Source organism: Suillus bovinus (genome assembly GCF_016758785.1).
Source record: "Suillus bovinus strain UH-Sbo-P2 chromosome Unknown EDB93scaffold_119, whole genome shotgun sequence".
Classification (NCBI taxonomy): Eukaryota; Fungi; Basidiomycota; class Agaricomycetes; order Boletales; family Suillaceae; genus Suillus; species Suillus bovinus.
This window is the reverse complement of record NW_024542175.1, coordinates 48,716-65,445: the sequence shown is the minus strand read 5'-3', so window position 1 is coordinate 65,445 and position 16,730 is coordinate 48,716. Positions and strand designations below refer to the sequence as shown.

The following is a 16,730-nucleotide window of genomic DNA, read 5'->3' as shown; positions in this document are numbered from 1 at the left end:
AAGACAATATATGTGACCAAGAACGCTTGGTCTATAGCACTAATAAGTTTCTAAGGTAAGAAACTTATAATCTCAAGGGAATTCTTTTCCCTGCACTTGTCTCACTTCAAAGGGACTAACTTTGCAAGTGAAATATCTGATAGGCAGATTGCTACAAATGGGAGATCATATTTTTTTGGGGGGAGAATGGGCACTCCTTATATACATTTTGTGTGGGAAAGTAACCTAGGTTCACAAACAATAAAAAATAAGGAGGACCAATCAAAATATTGGGTCAAACCCAATAAAAGAATAAAATACAAGTGAAAGATGGAGCTATGACATCATTGTGGAGCAGAACATTCTGGAATGTGGAGTAATGACATCATAATGACATCAAGAGTGACATCATTGTGGAGCAAAAGATTCCAGAACCTTCCATGAGTGAGTCAGAGTGAGTCATTGTGGAGCAGAATATTCTAGAAGGAAATGACATCATGAATGATGTCATTGTAGAGTAGAATAATCTAGAGCTTGATGACATAATATCTTTCAACAGAATACCTGCAGGAGTATCTGTGGAATCTTATGACATCATAATGACATCATACCCTATGGGTACAATTTTATGAAGTGTCAGGTGAGTCAAAGCATCCTAATGAAAAAGTAAAGTAAAGAAACACTAGAGAAAAGTAGGTAGCAAAAATAAGACAGTTGGCAGGAATTGAAACACGGTCTTTTTTGGATAGGTTTTTTATAGGCTTTGTACTTTTCTCTATGGTTTTCTCTAGCCAAAGTGAATAAGCCAAAGGCAAGGCTATACCTTAACCTCCATTTCTCTTCTCACATCAACTAGGTCTAAATGTGATTCCCATCTCACATTAGACTTTTTCCGTCAAAACATATTCAGATCATGAAACTTGGGAAAAACTGGAAATATGAACCATGGTTTGAAACCAAGGTATGGTTTGATTAGTCTGAGGACTAAGCTAACAGACTTTGTCTTTTGAGGGTCACCTGGTATTCATGTCCATGCATGATTCCCACATCATGCAGGACAGCGAAGTGCGATCGGCCGATGCGATGTCCGAAGGTCCGATGCACCAGATCCGATGTGGAGTGGCTCGGACATGTGCAAAAGTGCGTCGGACATGTGTGCATATGTTTCGGGTGTTGACGTGAGTATGGAAAGATGTGGTTTTGAACCCAACACCATGACCATCACTACAACGTGGTTTTGAGCCCAACACCGCAACCATCGCTACAGCGGTGATTGTGAATCGGAGGAAGGAGAGGGAGTCATAATTTTAGTGTATGTCGACAACGAGTAGGCTATTTAACATACCTGTAGTGACATTTGGTTCATTCTGAATTGATTGAAGATCATTTTGCAAGCTTCGTCTAGGAGATCTTGATTGATCTTGGCTAGACTCCAGCTGTTCGCGCTGCCTATGGTGAGGTGCCACCTTCTTTGTTGTTGTGCTTGGTAGAAAAGCAAGGCGTGTTGTTTGTGAACGTCGAAGTCATGACACCAGCGATGGTTCTGTAGTGCTGACCAAAAGGCAATATGCATGTCTACCCTGTCATCTGGCCAACCATTATCTTTCATTGAAGTCACCATGTGGGGTGCTGCCTTATTGAATTGCTCCCAGGTTAAATTCTCATCTTTGACTATTTGAGCTTTGGGATCTCAGGCAGCACCTGTGGGTATCCATTTGTGTAACCCGTCTGATGAGGGAAGTATGACGAGGGTGTCTTCATTGGCTGTGAACATGGTGCAAGACACTTCTTCTAAGCCGGTGTTAGTGAAATAGAATAGCTCACAATAATCTCCCAATTTCATCTTTCAGATGGCATACTGGCATGGGAGGATTATTGGATTGGACGGAACATCTATGTTGCGGATTGGTGCATATTTGGATTTGTTCTTCTTTTGTTCTTCAGATATGGCAGCTTCTTTTTCTGCGAGAAGGGCTTGTTGTTTCTGGGCTTCTGCTTCAGCAGTTTGCCTTTGCTCTTCTTCTGCTGCCTGAGCTTCTTCTTGGATTCTAACTTCCCACTGACGCTTGTCTGCGTTGTTCTGAATTTCCCATAGGTTAGCTAGAATTTCGGCAGTTTGTTGTTCGTCTGTCGTTTCATTCATGAGTTGGGCATGAGCTAGCGCGTATTCTTCTGCTTCAAAGTCTGGGGCCATGGCTAAATTAGGGTTTTCTGCTAGCAAGGGCATTTATAGTGTATAGGAATTGCAAAGAATGACAGAGTTTGGATTATACGAAATGAGAAAGTAATAATGAGTGATTTTGAGTTGACTGTTGATGTGGGTTGGAACAAAGGAAAGTCACGCTACTTTGCTTACTCAAGCGTAGACTCAATTCTGTGTTAGCCTCATGCCTCAGCTAATGCAGAACACCAGTTGTGGCATGGTGGGATTTTAAAATGATGTAATGTCTTGTAGTAGATTGTCACGCCAGATAACATATCCTTCACTTGTACATCAATAGTCTGCCAAATCAACCTCGGAAGTTGTCATTTTAGCTATATATCTGTCAGGATCAATGTTCTAAGCACTTCCAAGGTTAAAATTGGTGTGAGTTTGCCTTTCCGACACTGATCAGTATGCCAAATTGTCTCCAAATGGTGTATATGGTATGTCACAACCCAAATAACGAATTAACACTTGGGCAGAGACTAGGACTCGACTAAGGTTATCACAACAAAAGAGGAAAGGAGCAAGTACGTCTTGGATTGCTACAGTGTAGATACAAGAGGTTTGAACTAAGGAACTATCGACCAAGATGTGCTACCTATATACAACTATTGAAACTGAGATTGAAACTGAGATACAACTAATAGCCAATCATAAAAAGGGAAAGGGAATCGTACCATAGAACATCGTAGAATATTAAAGAAGCATCATGTGATCATATCTTATCTTATCATATCTAATCTAATCTATTCACAATCAAAGAACTCATCTTCTTCATCAGTCACATCGAAGACACGTGTTGTGGGTGCTAAAGGTATTTCGGGAATGATAGACACTTTCAGAGTAGGGTTAGGGTTTGTCTTAGGCGCTGTGTATTGACGCTTAGGAAGATTTAGGAAAGAATAATGATTTGTTAAAGGTACTCATGACATGGTATCATAGCACTTGCACAACACAATTATTTAAAAAATGAAAGACATAGAAATACTCATTGACAATGCAGAATCATTTCCTTTCTATATGCCAAAATGATTTGTGATGATTTGCATGTGCCAGAGCAAAGCACGAACACTAGGTGAGCACGAACTCGTGGGTACATCTAGTACAGTGTAGAACCACTTGTTGACACACCATCATTCCTTGACACACTTGGCCATAACTCATTAAATTAATGTTTGATCAACCTTGTGATTCTGTAGTTAGGTCTATAGATACATGTAGTAGGCATGAATTTTTTTTGGCCAATCTCACTGAGCAATGTTTCATATATGAATGGATCATCACTGAAATGTGGCTCAAAATGGAGCATCAACTTTGTAAAGTCAATGTACTGGGCAATACAGGTTATCATGTTGCTACAAAAACTACATCAGTCAGTAGGTGACACATTCACCCAAGTGTAGACCATAAATTGTGGCAAAAGAATTGATATTTCGCTGTGTCCGAACATAGATTATGCAGAGGCCACTGAAGCGTGACACAGCAAGGCACTTAGGGGCGTGGGAACCAAAAACACGTCAATTTGTATTGACGCATCAACAATGAACGCGCTGAAATTCAGAAATTCCCAGCCATATTTCCATCCATAGTGTCGTTCTCTCGAGGATATGGCACGGAATGATGAAACAGAGTCTGAGGATTCAGGAGAAGAATTTGAGAGTTAGCGAGGTTTGTGTCGAAGTGCATCGCGCGTGTGATAGCGTTATCGCAGTGAGATGTCACACTGGTCACAGGTGTGTCAAGGACCGTTTCGTGTGACATTACTTGCCCAAGCTCAAATACACTCCTGTACATTATTATCGTCAATTATTAAAATTCTAGTACCCCAGTTGTATGTATCGAACTATTTATTATCATTCTAGCGCTTAGAAACTGTGAGTTTCAAGGTGTTTGGTGTACAGGAGGGCATTTGACACTTGCTGTGTCAAGGAGTGGTTCTACACTGTAGTTGTTGTAAACAGGTCGCAACACCAAGATAATGACGAATTGTGTACATAAGCGAAACAAATACGACCATACGTGCGTTCCTATTCAAAACGCGTCCCGTCAAGTCTTCTCCATTGGTATTTAGTCAGACCTACATCCGTCTGTTTACCAGCACGCTTGTGGCACGCTGTTGTCTGTACTGTTCCTCTCATCCACTGAGATACGACTATGGTTGGCTCGACAAATTCCACACGGCAAAATCACCCAATGGCGCGCACGCGGTAAGGATCAGAGCGCGTCACAGACGTTCTGACTCAGATATATGTTTGACAGCACCAAGCCGGATGTAAACTCCGAACCTGCCGCGAAAAGGCGCAAACTTGGTCCAACAAACTCCCAGAGAGCGCAAGATTCGTCCTTTGCAGACGTATTAGAACAACTGAGTCAAGACAGGGCACATGACGGTGTCGGTATGTAGCGTGTATAACTCTCCAGAACTTTGATTGTTGATAGTTCGAACAGCTGCTGAGGGTGGGGCTGATAGCTGGGCCCGTCCGAATCTTCCCTCCATCAATGAGAAGCGGAATAGTATTGGTGCGTGCACACGTTGCCTCACGCTCATCAACTTACGGCGCTACCCCTTACAGTATTTCAGCAAATTGATATTGATGAAGCAACAGACTACAGCAACGGGTCTATCGTACTGAGGTTGTTTGGGGTGACCGAGGTACCTTCTTTATACTTGCGCTTTCACCCAGCTCTCAAATTACATTGCAGGACGGAAATAGCGTACTCGCATATGTTACTGGTTTCCTTCCTTACTTCTACGTCGCCGTCCCTCGCGGCTTTGATGAGTCAGATATTGACGCATTTGCAGACCAGTTAAACGTATGCATCATGGTTACGTATGAGGTATATCATGGCTGAACTTGCCTATAGAAACAGGCTCAAGGCAACTTCGTGAAGCAAATAGAGATTGTCAAGCGGCGCAGCCTTTGGGGCTATCGTGGAGACGACTGGGTCCTTTTCATGAAAATTACAATATCCGAACCGAGAAATCTCCCGAAAATTCGAGATAAGTATTTTTTTTTTTGTTCTGCACCAACGTTTTACGCATGTACTTATTGTTCTTTGGCTAATACGATTGTTTGAGAGGGGCGAGTGTGGGTTTCGAGACCTTTTCCCCACCGGACAACCTTGTTCAACGTTTGAGAGTAACATCGCGTACACATTGCGTTTCATGATCGATACCAAGGTATGGAGACACGTGTTGCGAGAACTTTGAAATGACACTTCTGCAGGTTGTAGGCATGAACTGGATCGAGATTCCTGCCGGTCAATACAAACTTGTGTCTGAGAAAGACAAGAAATCCACATGTCAAATCGAGCTTAAAGTCAGGTAATTTTGACTCTGTTTTGCGGCGTTTATGAATATCTGATGACATTTTGCGCCAGGTGGGATGCCTTCACCTCGCACCCACCAGAAGAAAACTGGCAGAAATTTGCACCTCTTCGCATACTAAGCTTCGATATTGAGTGTGCTGGACGGAAGGGCATTTTTCCCGAGGCACAGATTGATCCAGTCATCCAGATTGCTAACATGGTGACGAGACAAGGTATGGGACCTTAAGTTTTTTCTATGTATTCGCTCATCGCTGGATTTCAAGGCGAGACCAAGCCATTCATTCGTAATATTTTCACCTTGAATACATGTTCACACATCGTCGGCTCACAAGTGATGTCGTTTGACGACGAGGCTGAGATGTTGCAGGCCTGGCGAGACTTCGTTGAAGAGGTTGACCCGGATCTTGTCATCGGGTACAACATCGCAAACTTCGATTTTCCGTATCTCATGGATCGAGCAAAGCATCTCAAGGCGAACAAGTTCCCTTTTCTTGGTCGCATGAAAGGTAACCATGTCTGTTTGGTGTGATATGATTATATTCATTTTGTCTTAAAAGGTTCCAAAACTCAAACGAAGGAAACGCATTTCTCTTCGAAGGCATACGGGCAGCGCGATTCCAAAGATACAGAGCTAGAAGGTCGACTACAACTCGACGTCTTGCAATTCATGCAACGTGAACACAAGCTACGTAGTTATACCCTGAACTCTGTCTGTGCGCAATTCCTTGGTGAGCAAAAGGAGGATGTGCATCACTCCGTTATCACAGAGTTGCAGAATGGTACTCCGGAGTCCAGACGTCGGTTGGCCGTCTACTGTTTGAAGGTGATCGAGTCATTATTGTGTCATCTTTGTCATGTTTATAATTGCTACAGGATGCATATCTCCCCCAGCGACTGATGGACAAGCTTATGTGCTTCGTCAACTACACTGAGATGGCACGTGTCACGGGCGTTCCCTTTAACTACCTCCTTTCTCGTGGCCAGTCCATTAAGGTGCTTTCCCAGCTATTTCGCAAGGCCAATGAAGAGGGATATGTCATTCCTGTATTGAAGGGCGAGGGCTCGGATGAGCAGTACGAAGGTGCCACTGTCATCGAGCCAAAAAAGGGCTACTACGATACACCGATTGCAACTCTTGATTTCAGCTCTTTGTATCCGTCTATCATGATGGCACATAATTTGTGTTATACGACGCTCCTCGAAAAAAGTACCATTGATCGCTTGCAGCTTGTCAAGGACGTAGACTATATCCAAACTCCCAATAATGGTATGAGCTGTTGAATATGCGGTTTTCAGATCAATCGGCTAATGCTTCTGGTTAGATTTCTTTGCTACCACGACAAAACGAAAAGGTCTACTACCTACTGTCTTGGAAGATTTGATCTCTGCTCGTAAGCGTGCGAAGGCAGATCTCAAGAAGGAGACCGATCCATCCAAGCGTGCAGTCTTGGATGGTCGTCAGCTTGCGTTGAAGGTGCTGTGTTCAGCAAGTACAATGATCCTATCTGATCTCATTGAATTGCAGATCAGTGCTAACTCTGTTTATGGATTCACTGGTGCGACGATTGGAAAATTGCCTTGCCTTCCTATCTCCTCCAGTGTGACGGCATATGGGCGTCAGATGATCGAGAAGACTAAGCAGGCAAGTCGTAGTCCTCCAGTGAACACCTGATCAATAACCCTTTTTAGGAAGTCGAAGCAGAGTTCTCCATCAATAATGGACACGCTTATAATGCAGAAGTGATTTATGGTGACACCGACTCTGTCATGGTCAAGTTCGGGCCTGCGGAGCTGGAAAAGGTCATGGCTCTTGGTTAGTGCCGATCAGAAACCTAACTTCCTAACTTGCATGCGATTTACAATCTTCTACAGGAGCGGAGGCGGCAGATTTTGTGACGACAAAATTTGTCAGACCTATCAAGCTTGAGTTCGAGAAAGTGTATTACCCATATCTTCTCATCAGTAAGAAGCGGTACGCTGGACTCTACTGGACAAAGCCGGACAAGTGGGACAAGATGGACTCAAAGGGGATCGAAGTTTGTTTTGTCTTTAGTAGTTTATCGTGGATATACTGAATTATGGAATCTAGACGGTCCGGAGAGACAACTGTCGACTAGTATCGACGGTCATTGAAACTTGCCTACATAAGATGTTGATCGATCGCGACGTCAGAGGAGCTGAGGAGTGAGTATACACTCTTTATCTTTTGGTTGCTAGCTCAACTGTACCAGGTATACAAAGCGCATCATATCAGATCTTCTGCAGAACAAGGTCGATATGTCTCAACTGGTGATTACAAAGGCTCTAGCTAAAGCAGGTATGTGAGTTTTGAATGAGAACTGGCTGGTTCTCTAATGTCTGCAGACTATGCTGCGAAGCAAGCCCATGTAGAGTTGGCAGAGCGCATGCGGCAACGTGACGCAGGTTTGTGACTGAAGCAGTCGTCCGATATAAGTCCTGATATCCATGGTCAGGTTCTGCACCTGCCTTGGGTGACCGTGTCGCCTACGTTATTGTGAAGGGCATTAAAGGTCGAATTTTATGTCAAACAAAATCATCCTATGCTAACTTGGGAGTAGGTGCTGCTGCGTACGAAAAATCCGAGGATCCCCTTTATGTATTGGAGAACAACATTCCTATCGATACTAAGTACTACCTCGAAAACCAGCTCTCAAATCCTCTTATGAGAATTTTTGAGCCCATCCTGGGTGAGAAAGCAGCATCGTTGTGTAAGTCGCTTCATTGGCTGCTCAAAGGTGGTCTTTTGATATGTTCCACAGTATCTGGCGCGCATACCAGGACAATCCAGATCGCAACTCCGACAGTTGGCGGTCTGATGAAGTTCGCAGTGAAGACTGTAACATGTCTTGGGTGCAAAACTCCACTGCGGTCAAATAACAGCGTAAAAAGTGAGCCGAAACAAGCAATTTTCTGATCCTATATCTCACTACTCGCCTTTGCTACAGATGGTGCCGTGTGCAATAACTGTCGACCAAAAATCGGGGAGTTATATCAAAAGCAAATCACAAGCGCGTCGCAGCTGCAAGTACGGTTCTCGCGATTGTGGACGCAATGCCAACGTTGTCAGGGTTCTTTGCATCAAGTGAGGTTATGTCTATTTTTGCTTTGACTGTCACTGACGCTGCGGTTGATAGGATGTGCTATGTTCGAGCAAGGATTGTCCAATATTCTACATGCGAAAGAAGGCGCAAAAGGACGTAGAAGATGCGAACTCTGTCCTCGAGCGGTTCGATGCAGATCTGTGGTAGTCGATATCAATGTATCATTATTTCTCTTTCGCTTGGTTTCTCTGCACTCTTGTATCATAAATCGTCATATGAATGTTTTCTTCCAGTGTGGTGTAACCTGATATCTACAGCGGTTGCAGGCACTGGGTTAAACGTCTGATCCTTGGCCACTGGGAGCTTGAGGCAGACAATTTGCTTTTACCAAGACCAATCCATTCCATGCATAGTATGCACCAGCCTTGGCGGCGCCCTTTGGATTGTATACGCACTAATAGTTAGAGGGTCGTGGTGCTCGACCGTTCCTCATATGAGTCGACTGCCATATCCTACTCCTACTTGTTCTACCCCCGATCCTCCGGGCATCTCTCATTTGGTGGAAGCAGAAATCCGTGCCCTGTCACTTGCCACAACATCATCTGCATCCAAACATCCAACTGTTTCCGCAAAGGATGCATCAGATCACAGTCACCTTGTGCGATGTACAATGTGCATCACCCGTTGGTGAATCCCCGGACAACCTGTTGAGATTCTGGCCCGTGTCTGCCAACTGCATTAAAATGTCTTGCAAGGCCTTAAAACACTGGGAACTTTTTTCCGACAAACTAGCTCTAACTGGGGCGTTTCCCTTGTTAATGCAGATCGATGTGAGTGACCAGTGACTCCGTGACAGGACGCGTTGCGTGTGTATCACGTGCTCTAAGAATCACACTACAGTGACTACACCGTTGTTGAACAGTAAACACTACCATTGAATCGACGGTAACAGCAAGCTAATTTTGTGACAGCATCAAGGACGGTCGACACAAAATCAAACGAAAAATGAATACGCGACGCGCCAGGATTGCTGATGCAGATAATCATGACTCGGACTCAGCCGGTGACACTGAACCAGATACACCAAGACCGACGCTTCGACAAGGCAGCAAGAAACGGATCAGTGACATCTATGGTGGCGACAATGAATCACACTCTGACTCTGGACGCCTTCCACTACGGGCGGTCAACATTAATGACGATGCAGCTGAGAAGCGCAGGCGGAGGAAGAGCAATAAGCTAGCCGTCATGGAAAACGCGGAAGCTGGGCCTTCGACAGAGCGTCAAGATCAAACAGAATCTTCCAAAGCTGCACAGGCGAAGCTGAAGCAACAGCAGCTCAACTCTGTGGCCCCTCCTCCTGTCATCAACGTACCCCTAGACGTCATGAGCTCCAACTTTGAGGAATGGATGAAGATGGCGACAGACAACGTGCGTGTATTAACGTGTAAATAGATTCTGCTGCTTATCATTGTAATCTCCAGAAAATTAATGCTGCGAACTCGTGGAGCTTCGCGCTAATCGATTACTTCCATGATATGTCGCTACTCCGAAACAACATCGACAACTCCATCAACTTCCAGCGCGCTTCATGTACCCTCGATGGCTGCGTTAAAATCTGGACGAGCCGAGTCGACTCAGTTGGCACAGAAACAGGCAAACTGCTGAGCAACCTTGCCAACGAGGGCATGGTCGGTGCAGAAGACGATGAAGCGCTGTCGGACAATCCTGATAGTCAAGACGCGACACAGGCGAAGAAAAAGAAAAAATCGCACCGACCCGACTCGACCCTTGCTAAAGATGCCTCGCAACTGCACAGCAAGAAGCTGGAACTCGACCTCGGCATTGACCCCCTTTTCCGCAAAACTTGCGAAGATTTCGATGAGGGGGGCGCACAGGGCCTGTTAATGAACCACCTTAGTTTAGGGGTTGGAAGTGATGGTGGCATGCGCGTCGTCTTTGACGCGAGTGATTCCATGGGCCGAGTGGCGGAAGATGAGGAGGATGAGGAGGAGCAGGAAGAACATGTGGATATCAGTTACCTCCGAAGTGTGTTTGAAAGTTCTCTTCGATAGTAAAATACTGACCATTATACTAGGCCAATTCTTTCCTGACTTAGATGTTCTTGACGATAAGGCGATCTCCCATTCATTGGCCGACTTCTCATTCGCCAAGGACAGTAATCGCACGTTTGATGAGTCTCTTTATCGTGATGATACAGTCAATAATGAACCTGACGATGAAAACGACAATGATCCGGGCTTCGGAGACTACGGCGCCAGTGATGCGCCCATGGATGTGGATGGTGATGGTGGTGGCCAGGATTTCTTCCAGGGCGATCAAGCTGTCGATGATGAGTATGATGGTGGGGATGCCTTCGGAGGGGGTGACTATGGGAGCGGCGAGAATGGGTCGGTCAGCGCTGAAGGTGATCAACGACATGCGGTACGGCCAGGAGGCGCATTTGTTCCTTTCGACCCACGACGTGCGCCCAACATGCCAGATCGTGTAATAGCCATAACGGACGCGGATGGAGAAAACGCGATGATGGGTTACTTTGATAAAAACTTCATGAAAAACTGGGCGGGTCCTGAACACTGGAAGCTGAGGAAAGTGGTTCGGAAACGTGAGTCCTTCAGCTAACTCAGATGTGCGATATTAATGGCGTTGCGTTACAGCAGAGGCCGATGCTCCCAAACCACGGCGAGAGAAGAAGGAAGCATTCAAGATCGATTTCCTGACGCCTGCTGAGAAAGACGTCAAGACGATAGCAAAGGAAATGTTTGCGAAAGTCACGCGGGGGGCTGGTATCACTTTACCGAGCTACAGTGGTTCAAAAACTGGCAAGAAGGGTCGGGGCGGCCGCAAAGCGAAGGAGGAGAAGCGTGATGAACATATTCTTCCTGACGACATGCACTTCTCAAGCAGGCAACTTGTCACCCTTTTCCTAAAGCCCAAATTCTCAGTACGTGCGATCGTTGACATGAGGGCATGAGCTGACATCTGTACATCCTCAGTTGAAGATGCGTGGACAACCTGTCAGGTTTAATGAGAACGGCGATGGAGAGGTCGACGAGCAATTTTGGGCACAGGCTGCGGCGAACCAAGCTGCAGAACGTGCTGCGGCTCAAAATGATGAAAGTAAGAATATTGTATATTCGCGCTTTATGTTTCAAACTCATTGCTCCGCAAGACGGCGATGGACTCAATATACCCTTCAATACCCAGTTCTTTGACAATGACTATGATGACGGCCCCGGCTTTGATGATGGTTTTGATGGCGACGGTGCTGCGCTGCAGGATGCTGGAGAGCAGGACCTCTTGGCTGCCACGCAAGGTCAGACGCGGCGGGTTCGACCAGAATTTGTCAATTATGCCAAGCGTGCCAAACGGGTAGATGTGAGGAAGCTGAAAGAAAACATTTGGAAAGGCTTGGACATTAAGGTTGGGAAGCCGAAGGAGGGCGAAGAAGACGACAATATGGTTTGTTTCTTTTGAGTCACCCCTCCTTTTCTGCTCACCAGCTTATAGGACGTTGATGACACGCCTCTTACTAACCCCGAAGAACATAGAGTTTTCAGCTCAGTTATTTCCGGATTACAGAAATCATATCCGAAGGACAAGATGGAAGAGATCAGCACAAGCTTCTGTTTCATATGTTTACTGCACCTCGCTAATGAGCAGGGGTTGAAGCTACAGACTTCTCCAGGCGGGGAAGAGAATGAAGCCATGGACTCTGAAGACAGAGACAAAGTGGGGGATATATGGACTTTAAAAGTGCGCCCACTGCTATTTTCATTGATCGTCACTGACCCCTTGCACCCATAGGTATTTAGAGACCCGGATGCTATCACAGCTTAGCTGCAGACCGATGTAGTTCTTGGCCTGCTGTGGACTTACCAATATTTTTATTCCCATATGCTACTAGGCCATTTCTGTGTTCTTGCTTTATTCCGCTGATTTGATCATATGATAATCTGTTGTATACCGGCGGCCGAATGGACGAGATGAATAAAAATTCTACCAAGCTACAATTTCGAATTCAGATACTAAGGCTACAGTTTAACGGTGTCGTGAGGTGGTATCTATACAATCTGGGGTGGGGGGACGATAGTGTTAAAAATACAAGCAATTTCTCAATCCACAGCCTGCAAAATAAATCGACGTTTTTCGTAGAACGGACTATATTCAGCGTAACTTGGCTTTCCAAGCACGCCACAAATTCTCCTGTTTCTTCTGATTCTTGGCCTTCAGCTGCAGGAACTCCTGATATTCCTGTGCAGGTAATTCAATCATATCCGTAGTGGTGGTGCGAAACGGGAAGACGCTAAGAAGGTCTGAGGGAGTGATGCGCGCCTGAGGGACAGATGAAGCCAGGAACAAGTGATCGCCAAAGGGCGTATAAGTGTACACATCTAGCCATTGATCACGACGGCGGTGAGAGTGGCCCGATGCAGCTGTACAGGTAATTTCTAGTAAGAAACCTGTTCTTGAACAATTTTGGTGACTGGATACGTACCTTGTACCAGTTGTATGAGCGTAACTTGGTGTTGTACAACAGCGATAGCGACTGTTCCACGATTCATGATGGGCAGTGGTGATGTGGAGATTGCTACAATGGCAAATAATACAGCAAGAGCCGAAAGATGAAAAGAGAGAGTGTGAGAGTGAGAGAGAGAGAGAGAGAAAGAGAAAGAGGCGGCTCTCTGGCAGTAAACAGAGCTTTGATAATTTAGTCTTGGGGACGCTTAAGATACAAACTTGAATCCCCCCCCCCAGCTATATGAGCGTTTCTGTTGATATGTACAAGGGTCTGTCAATTCAGTGACTCTTGTCATACATACAACATTCGATTCCTTGTCCAGTGAAGAATAATGAGCAACCTTGTCACCTGTGCCATCCAAAGTAGTAGTACAAGACGTGGGGAAATAAGCTAACGACCAAAAGGGTTTGCTCATCAAGTACAACGACATGGAAGAACGACGCTTCTCGGAAGTTACTCGGAAGTCAAAAATCAGGCGATAAGGATATAAGTACATTTCGGGCTTCGACTTTCATTGAAAACCGTAGACCCTCTTCCAAGTTGTCAAGAGTTCAGAATTGTAGATTGATAATTGTGGTATGATGAATAGCTACGAAAACAAGAAGACGGAAAACATAATGCACAACATGTTTAATATGAAGGAAGTAGCAACTTGCAATAGGATGAATCTGGCGTGTCTATCCGTAAAAGCTGCGAAGAGATATAGGTGCTCATGGGACTTGAAAGAGATAAGAAATAATCCGGTAGCGGGGGCCAAAGTGAGCCTGAGAAAATGATACCTTCTCCCTGAAAAAATGAAACGAGCCTCAGAGTTTATCAGACTATGCTGGATGCACCCCGCATCTGTCGTCGAAGTCGTAACTGAGGCTGCCAACTCCCTTGTGACACATGATTCAAACTGACGAGTATGAGATCTTCGAATTTTATGTGACGGGGACTAATCCTCCACATGGGATCAGAGTCAGCCTCCATGCAGTGAGTCGTCATTTTCTGGAGAAAATATCAATGAAAATAATTCGAGATAAGCGTCAAGTCTCGCCTGCATGAATTTACGTATGTAGTTGGCAAGGCTCTTTGCAAGCTTTGCTTTCGTGATGGGTCCTGGTGTCTTGCGATAGTCTCTGGTAAGAAGCTGACGATTCCAGGGAGGATAACCAGGCCACTGTTATTCAAGCTCGCAATCAGCTCACAAGATACAGATCGCAATGTTCCTGATAGACCTCTATTCTCACTGAGATAGATTGGCCGCCGCCTTCAAACATCAGGTCGTCCCTATCGCTAAGACGTCTGGAATTTTTTTTGAGGATCTCTTCCAAGGTTATACCCAGCTCATTTGGCTTCTCTGCGTAGAAGAAGATAGGAAGAGATAAATTCGCCGTGTGTACGTACTTCTCTCGTTCAGCTTCTCCTCGCGGCTGATACACTCTTTGAGGAACCAAAGTAGCGGTGTCAGTCGGAACAATGGCAAGCTGGAGATCTTGTTCCAAATCGTCGGCAGGATTCTTGAAATTCAAGTGGCTACTTGCCCCGGTATCCTTGTACAAGTTGGGTAAGAGCGTATTCAATCAGACAAGACAAAAAAAACTTACCTGGCTCTCTAATAGAGCAACCTGGCTGATCTCACTGAGATCGTTCCCAGAGTCTCCGTATACACCATCTGCGGTGTCAGAAACGTACAATGACATGAGCTCCGCGTGGTTTGGCTACCAAAAAAATGGGTTTTCGCCGACTCGCCTAACGAACCATGAACTCACCATTTCCATCACCTGCACAACCGTATTGGGGTTTGCAGATGATTCTACCGGGAGCGCGTACTGCTGCACTTCACAATCACACGTCGCTAACGTGATGCGACTGTCGAAAGTGCTAACGAGAGTTGAAAAGGCATCCCAATTCAGTAAAGGCTCCGAAGTAGGCTGCGGAGGCAGCTCCAGGAATCCTGCAGCGCGAGGAGACTTCGAGGATGGTTAATTTGAAGATTTGACATTCCAAAAAAAGAGGTGACTGACATTACCAGGCAATTTACGATTTTCCGGCGGAGCTACCCAAATCGTCCCGCCGTTCAACGAACCGGGTACTTCAGAGGTAGCAAGCCTGTCGAAAAAAAAGGTATTGGCGTTGTTAAAGGACATGTGTGATGGATACTGTATGTCTGAGGATCACTCTTGCGGTCCTTTATGAACCTCGTCGGTCAAGTTTTGCGCCGACACGTGGCATCATTCAGTAATCCTTGAATATACCAAATCTAGCGCACACCGATAAATTGCATAGTCACTCTCCTCGGGGGCCATAAGCTTCAAGTTGCTGTAAATCGTTACAGCTTGCGGAAGGCCGAACATACCGGTGACCCGAAGTGACACCTTTGAGACTGAAGTCAGAAGCTGGGATAGCACAATTGTCCTTTATAGATGACTCTGGACATGAATCAGCTCAGACCGTGAACACACAAAGTGCAATTTTCTCACTTACGAGTGTAAAGTAGGGTTGTTTCACACCTTCCATTGACACAAAAGCCTCCATGGCAGGATAAAACATTTCGCTAAATCTTCCGTCTTATTCTGGCATGATATTTCTGATCGTCGGCACAGGAGATCAGGTTTCTTGCATACGTGACTTGGCAGGAAGGCGGTATCTTGTAGTTATATTGTGCCAAAGTGTTACAGATTTGGGAACAGGATCCCCAAGAGATGGTGACAAAGTTAGCGTAAAGGCTTACGGATCGAATAGGGGCCCTCTCTTTCAACCCCACAACAGATATGAAATTATGAATGATATAATTAAGCTGTCCAGCTGTGGTTAGTCTCCTAGTAAGTGAACCATTGAAATCGGATGAGTACCATCAAATATTCCTTGAATTAGTAAGCAGAGAGCAATGTTGCTCTCGATGTTGCCTCGGCGGAAGTGAATTTGTACGTGATGCTCTCGTTCGACCACGGAACGGGTCATATTCCGTTCGGGACTGGGCGGGAAAACGGCCCGGGTGAGGTGATGTCTCAAAGAAAGGTTTGAATAGCCTGTCAATGTATCAGATGACAGTAAACTTTCTGGTTTCATACCTAAATGAATGTAGCCCGTGTGGAGGGCACAGCGCGATGCAGTGAATGTATGCGTTGACCGCAAGCCTGTAATGCAGCGCCGCGAACCGCGCCATTTACACATAGTTACGAGCTTTGGGATATATACCCTGTAGAAGGTTACGATATGTCATTTGAATATCCATGACCATTGACTATCGGAATCGCAAGGGTAGCACCTGCAAGGAGGGGGAGACGACTGAGTAAGTCTAGAATCTAAAAGGATGGGGAACGTCGCTGCACAGCAAAAAGGTAAGACGTGACGATGTGTTGACAATTCAAGACCGTCTGCACACCATACACAATCTACATTTCACAGTCGCATTATTCCTGGCTTGACTTCAGACCATTTCATTTTTCTGGTTAAGATATTGTCCACTGGGGCGATCTGGCCAATTATTCAGAAGGAACATTGGTATTGTGTGCAAGGCTCGGGTACGACCTGAGTATACTGAGTGTTCTGTTCAAGCGGAGTTGAATGACAAAGCTGCCCGCTGCCTGAAGTGCCCGCTGCCCCCGCAACGGCGTCTTGGATA

The 16,730-nt window shown here is 45.5% G+C and overlaps 5 protein-coding genes across 5 annotated transcripts; 2 read left to right on the top strand and 3 right to left on the bottom strand.

The window, feature by feature from the left end:
- Positions 1-1,825: 1,825 nt before the first annotated feature.
- EDB93DRAFT_1108753 (uncharacterized protein) lies at positions 1,826-2,173 on the bottom strand (the record flags this gene model as incomplete). The annotated part of the gene is made up of 1 exon (XM_041447881.1): positions 1,826-2,173. The coding sequence occupies one exon, from the start codon at positions 2,171-2,173 to the stop codon at positions 1,826-1,828; it is 348 nt and encodes a 115-aa protein (XP_041301669.1).
- Positions 2,174-4,208: 2,035 nt separating this feature from the next.
- EDB93DRAFT_1182871 (DNA polymerase family B-domain-containing protein) lies at positions 4,209-8,931 on the top strand. The gene is made up of 24 exons (XM_041450700.1): positions 4,209-4,392; positions 4,445-4,581; positions 4,634-4,705; positions 4,759-4,838; positions 4,889-4,999; positions 5,051-5,186; positions 5,254-5,366; positions 5,413-5,510; positions 5,567-5,727; positions 5,779-6,021; positions 6,073-6,338; positions 6,389-6,782; positions 6,838-6,989; positions 7,041-7,157; positions 7,205-7,328; positions 7,388-7,551; positions 7,605-7,699; positions 7,747-7,832; positions 7,880-7,939; positions 7,990-8,046; positions 8,095-8,244; positions 8,296-8,424; positions 8,482-8,618; positions 8,671-8,931. The coding sequence occupies exons 1-24, from the start codon at positions 4,340-4,342 to the stop codon at positions 8,782-8,784; spliced, it is 3,249 nt and encodes a 1,082-aa protein (XP_041301668.1). The 5' UTR covers positions 4,209-4,339; the 3' UTR covers positions 8,785-8,931.
- Positions 8,932-9,582: 651 nt separating this feature from the next.
- On the top strand, positions 9,583-12,438 carry EDB93DRAFT_1243449 (condensin complex subunit 2/barren; the record flags this gene model as incomplete). Its single annotated transcript, XM_041452144.1, has 8 exons — positions 9,583-10,008; positions 10,062-10,626; positions 10,676-11,203; positions 11,256-11,542; positions 11,595-11,718; positions 11,771-12,060; positions 12,109-12,354; positions 12,406-12,438. The coding sequence occupies 8 exons, from the start codon at positions 9,583-9,585 to the stop codon at positions 12,436-12,438; spliced, it is 2,499 nt and encodes an 832-aa protein (XP_041301667.1).
- Positions 12,421-13,244, bottom strand: EDB93DRAFT_122616 (uncharacterized protein). Its single transcript, XM_041451216.1, has 2 exons — positions 13,097-13,244; positions 12,421-13,034 (listed from the first exon to the last, which is right to left on the bottom strand). The coding sequence occupies exons 1-2, from the start codon at positions 13,161-13,163 to the stop codon at positions 12,766-12,768; spliced, it is 336 nt and encodes a 111-aa protein (XP_041301666.1). The 5' UTR covers positions 13,164-13,244; the 3' UTR covers positions 12,421-12,765.
- Positions 13,245-13,776: 532 nt separating this feature from the next.
- Positions 13,777-14,946, bottom strand: EDB93DRAFT_122734 (uncharacterized protein). Its single transcript, XM_041451236.1, has 4 exons — positions 14,710-14,946; positions 14,341-14,655; positions 14,160-14,282; positions 13,777-14,110 (listed from the first exon to the last, which is right to left on the bottom strand). Exons 1-4 carry the CDS (start codon positions 14,803-14,805, stop codon positions 13,937-13,939), a joined length of 708 nt encoding a protein of 235 aa, XP_041301665.1. The 5' UTR covers positions 14,806-14,946; the 3' UTR covers positions 13,777-13,936.
- Positions 14,947-16,730: the final 1,784 nt, after the last annotated feature.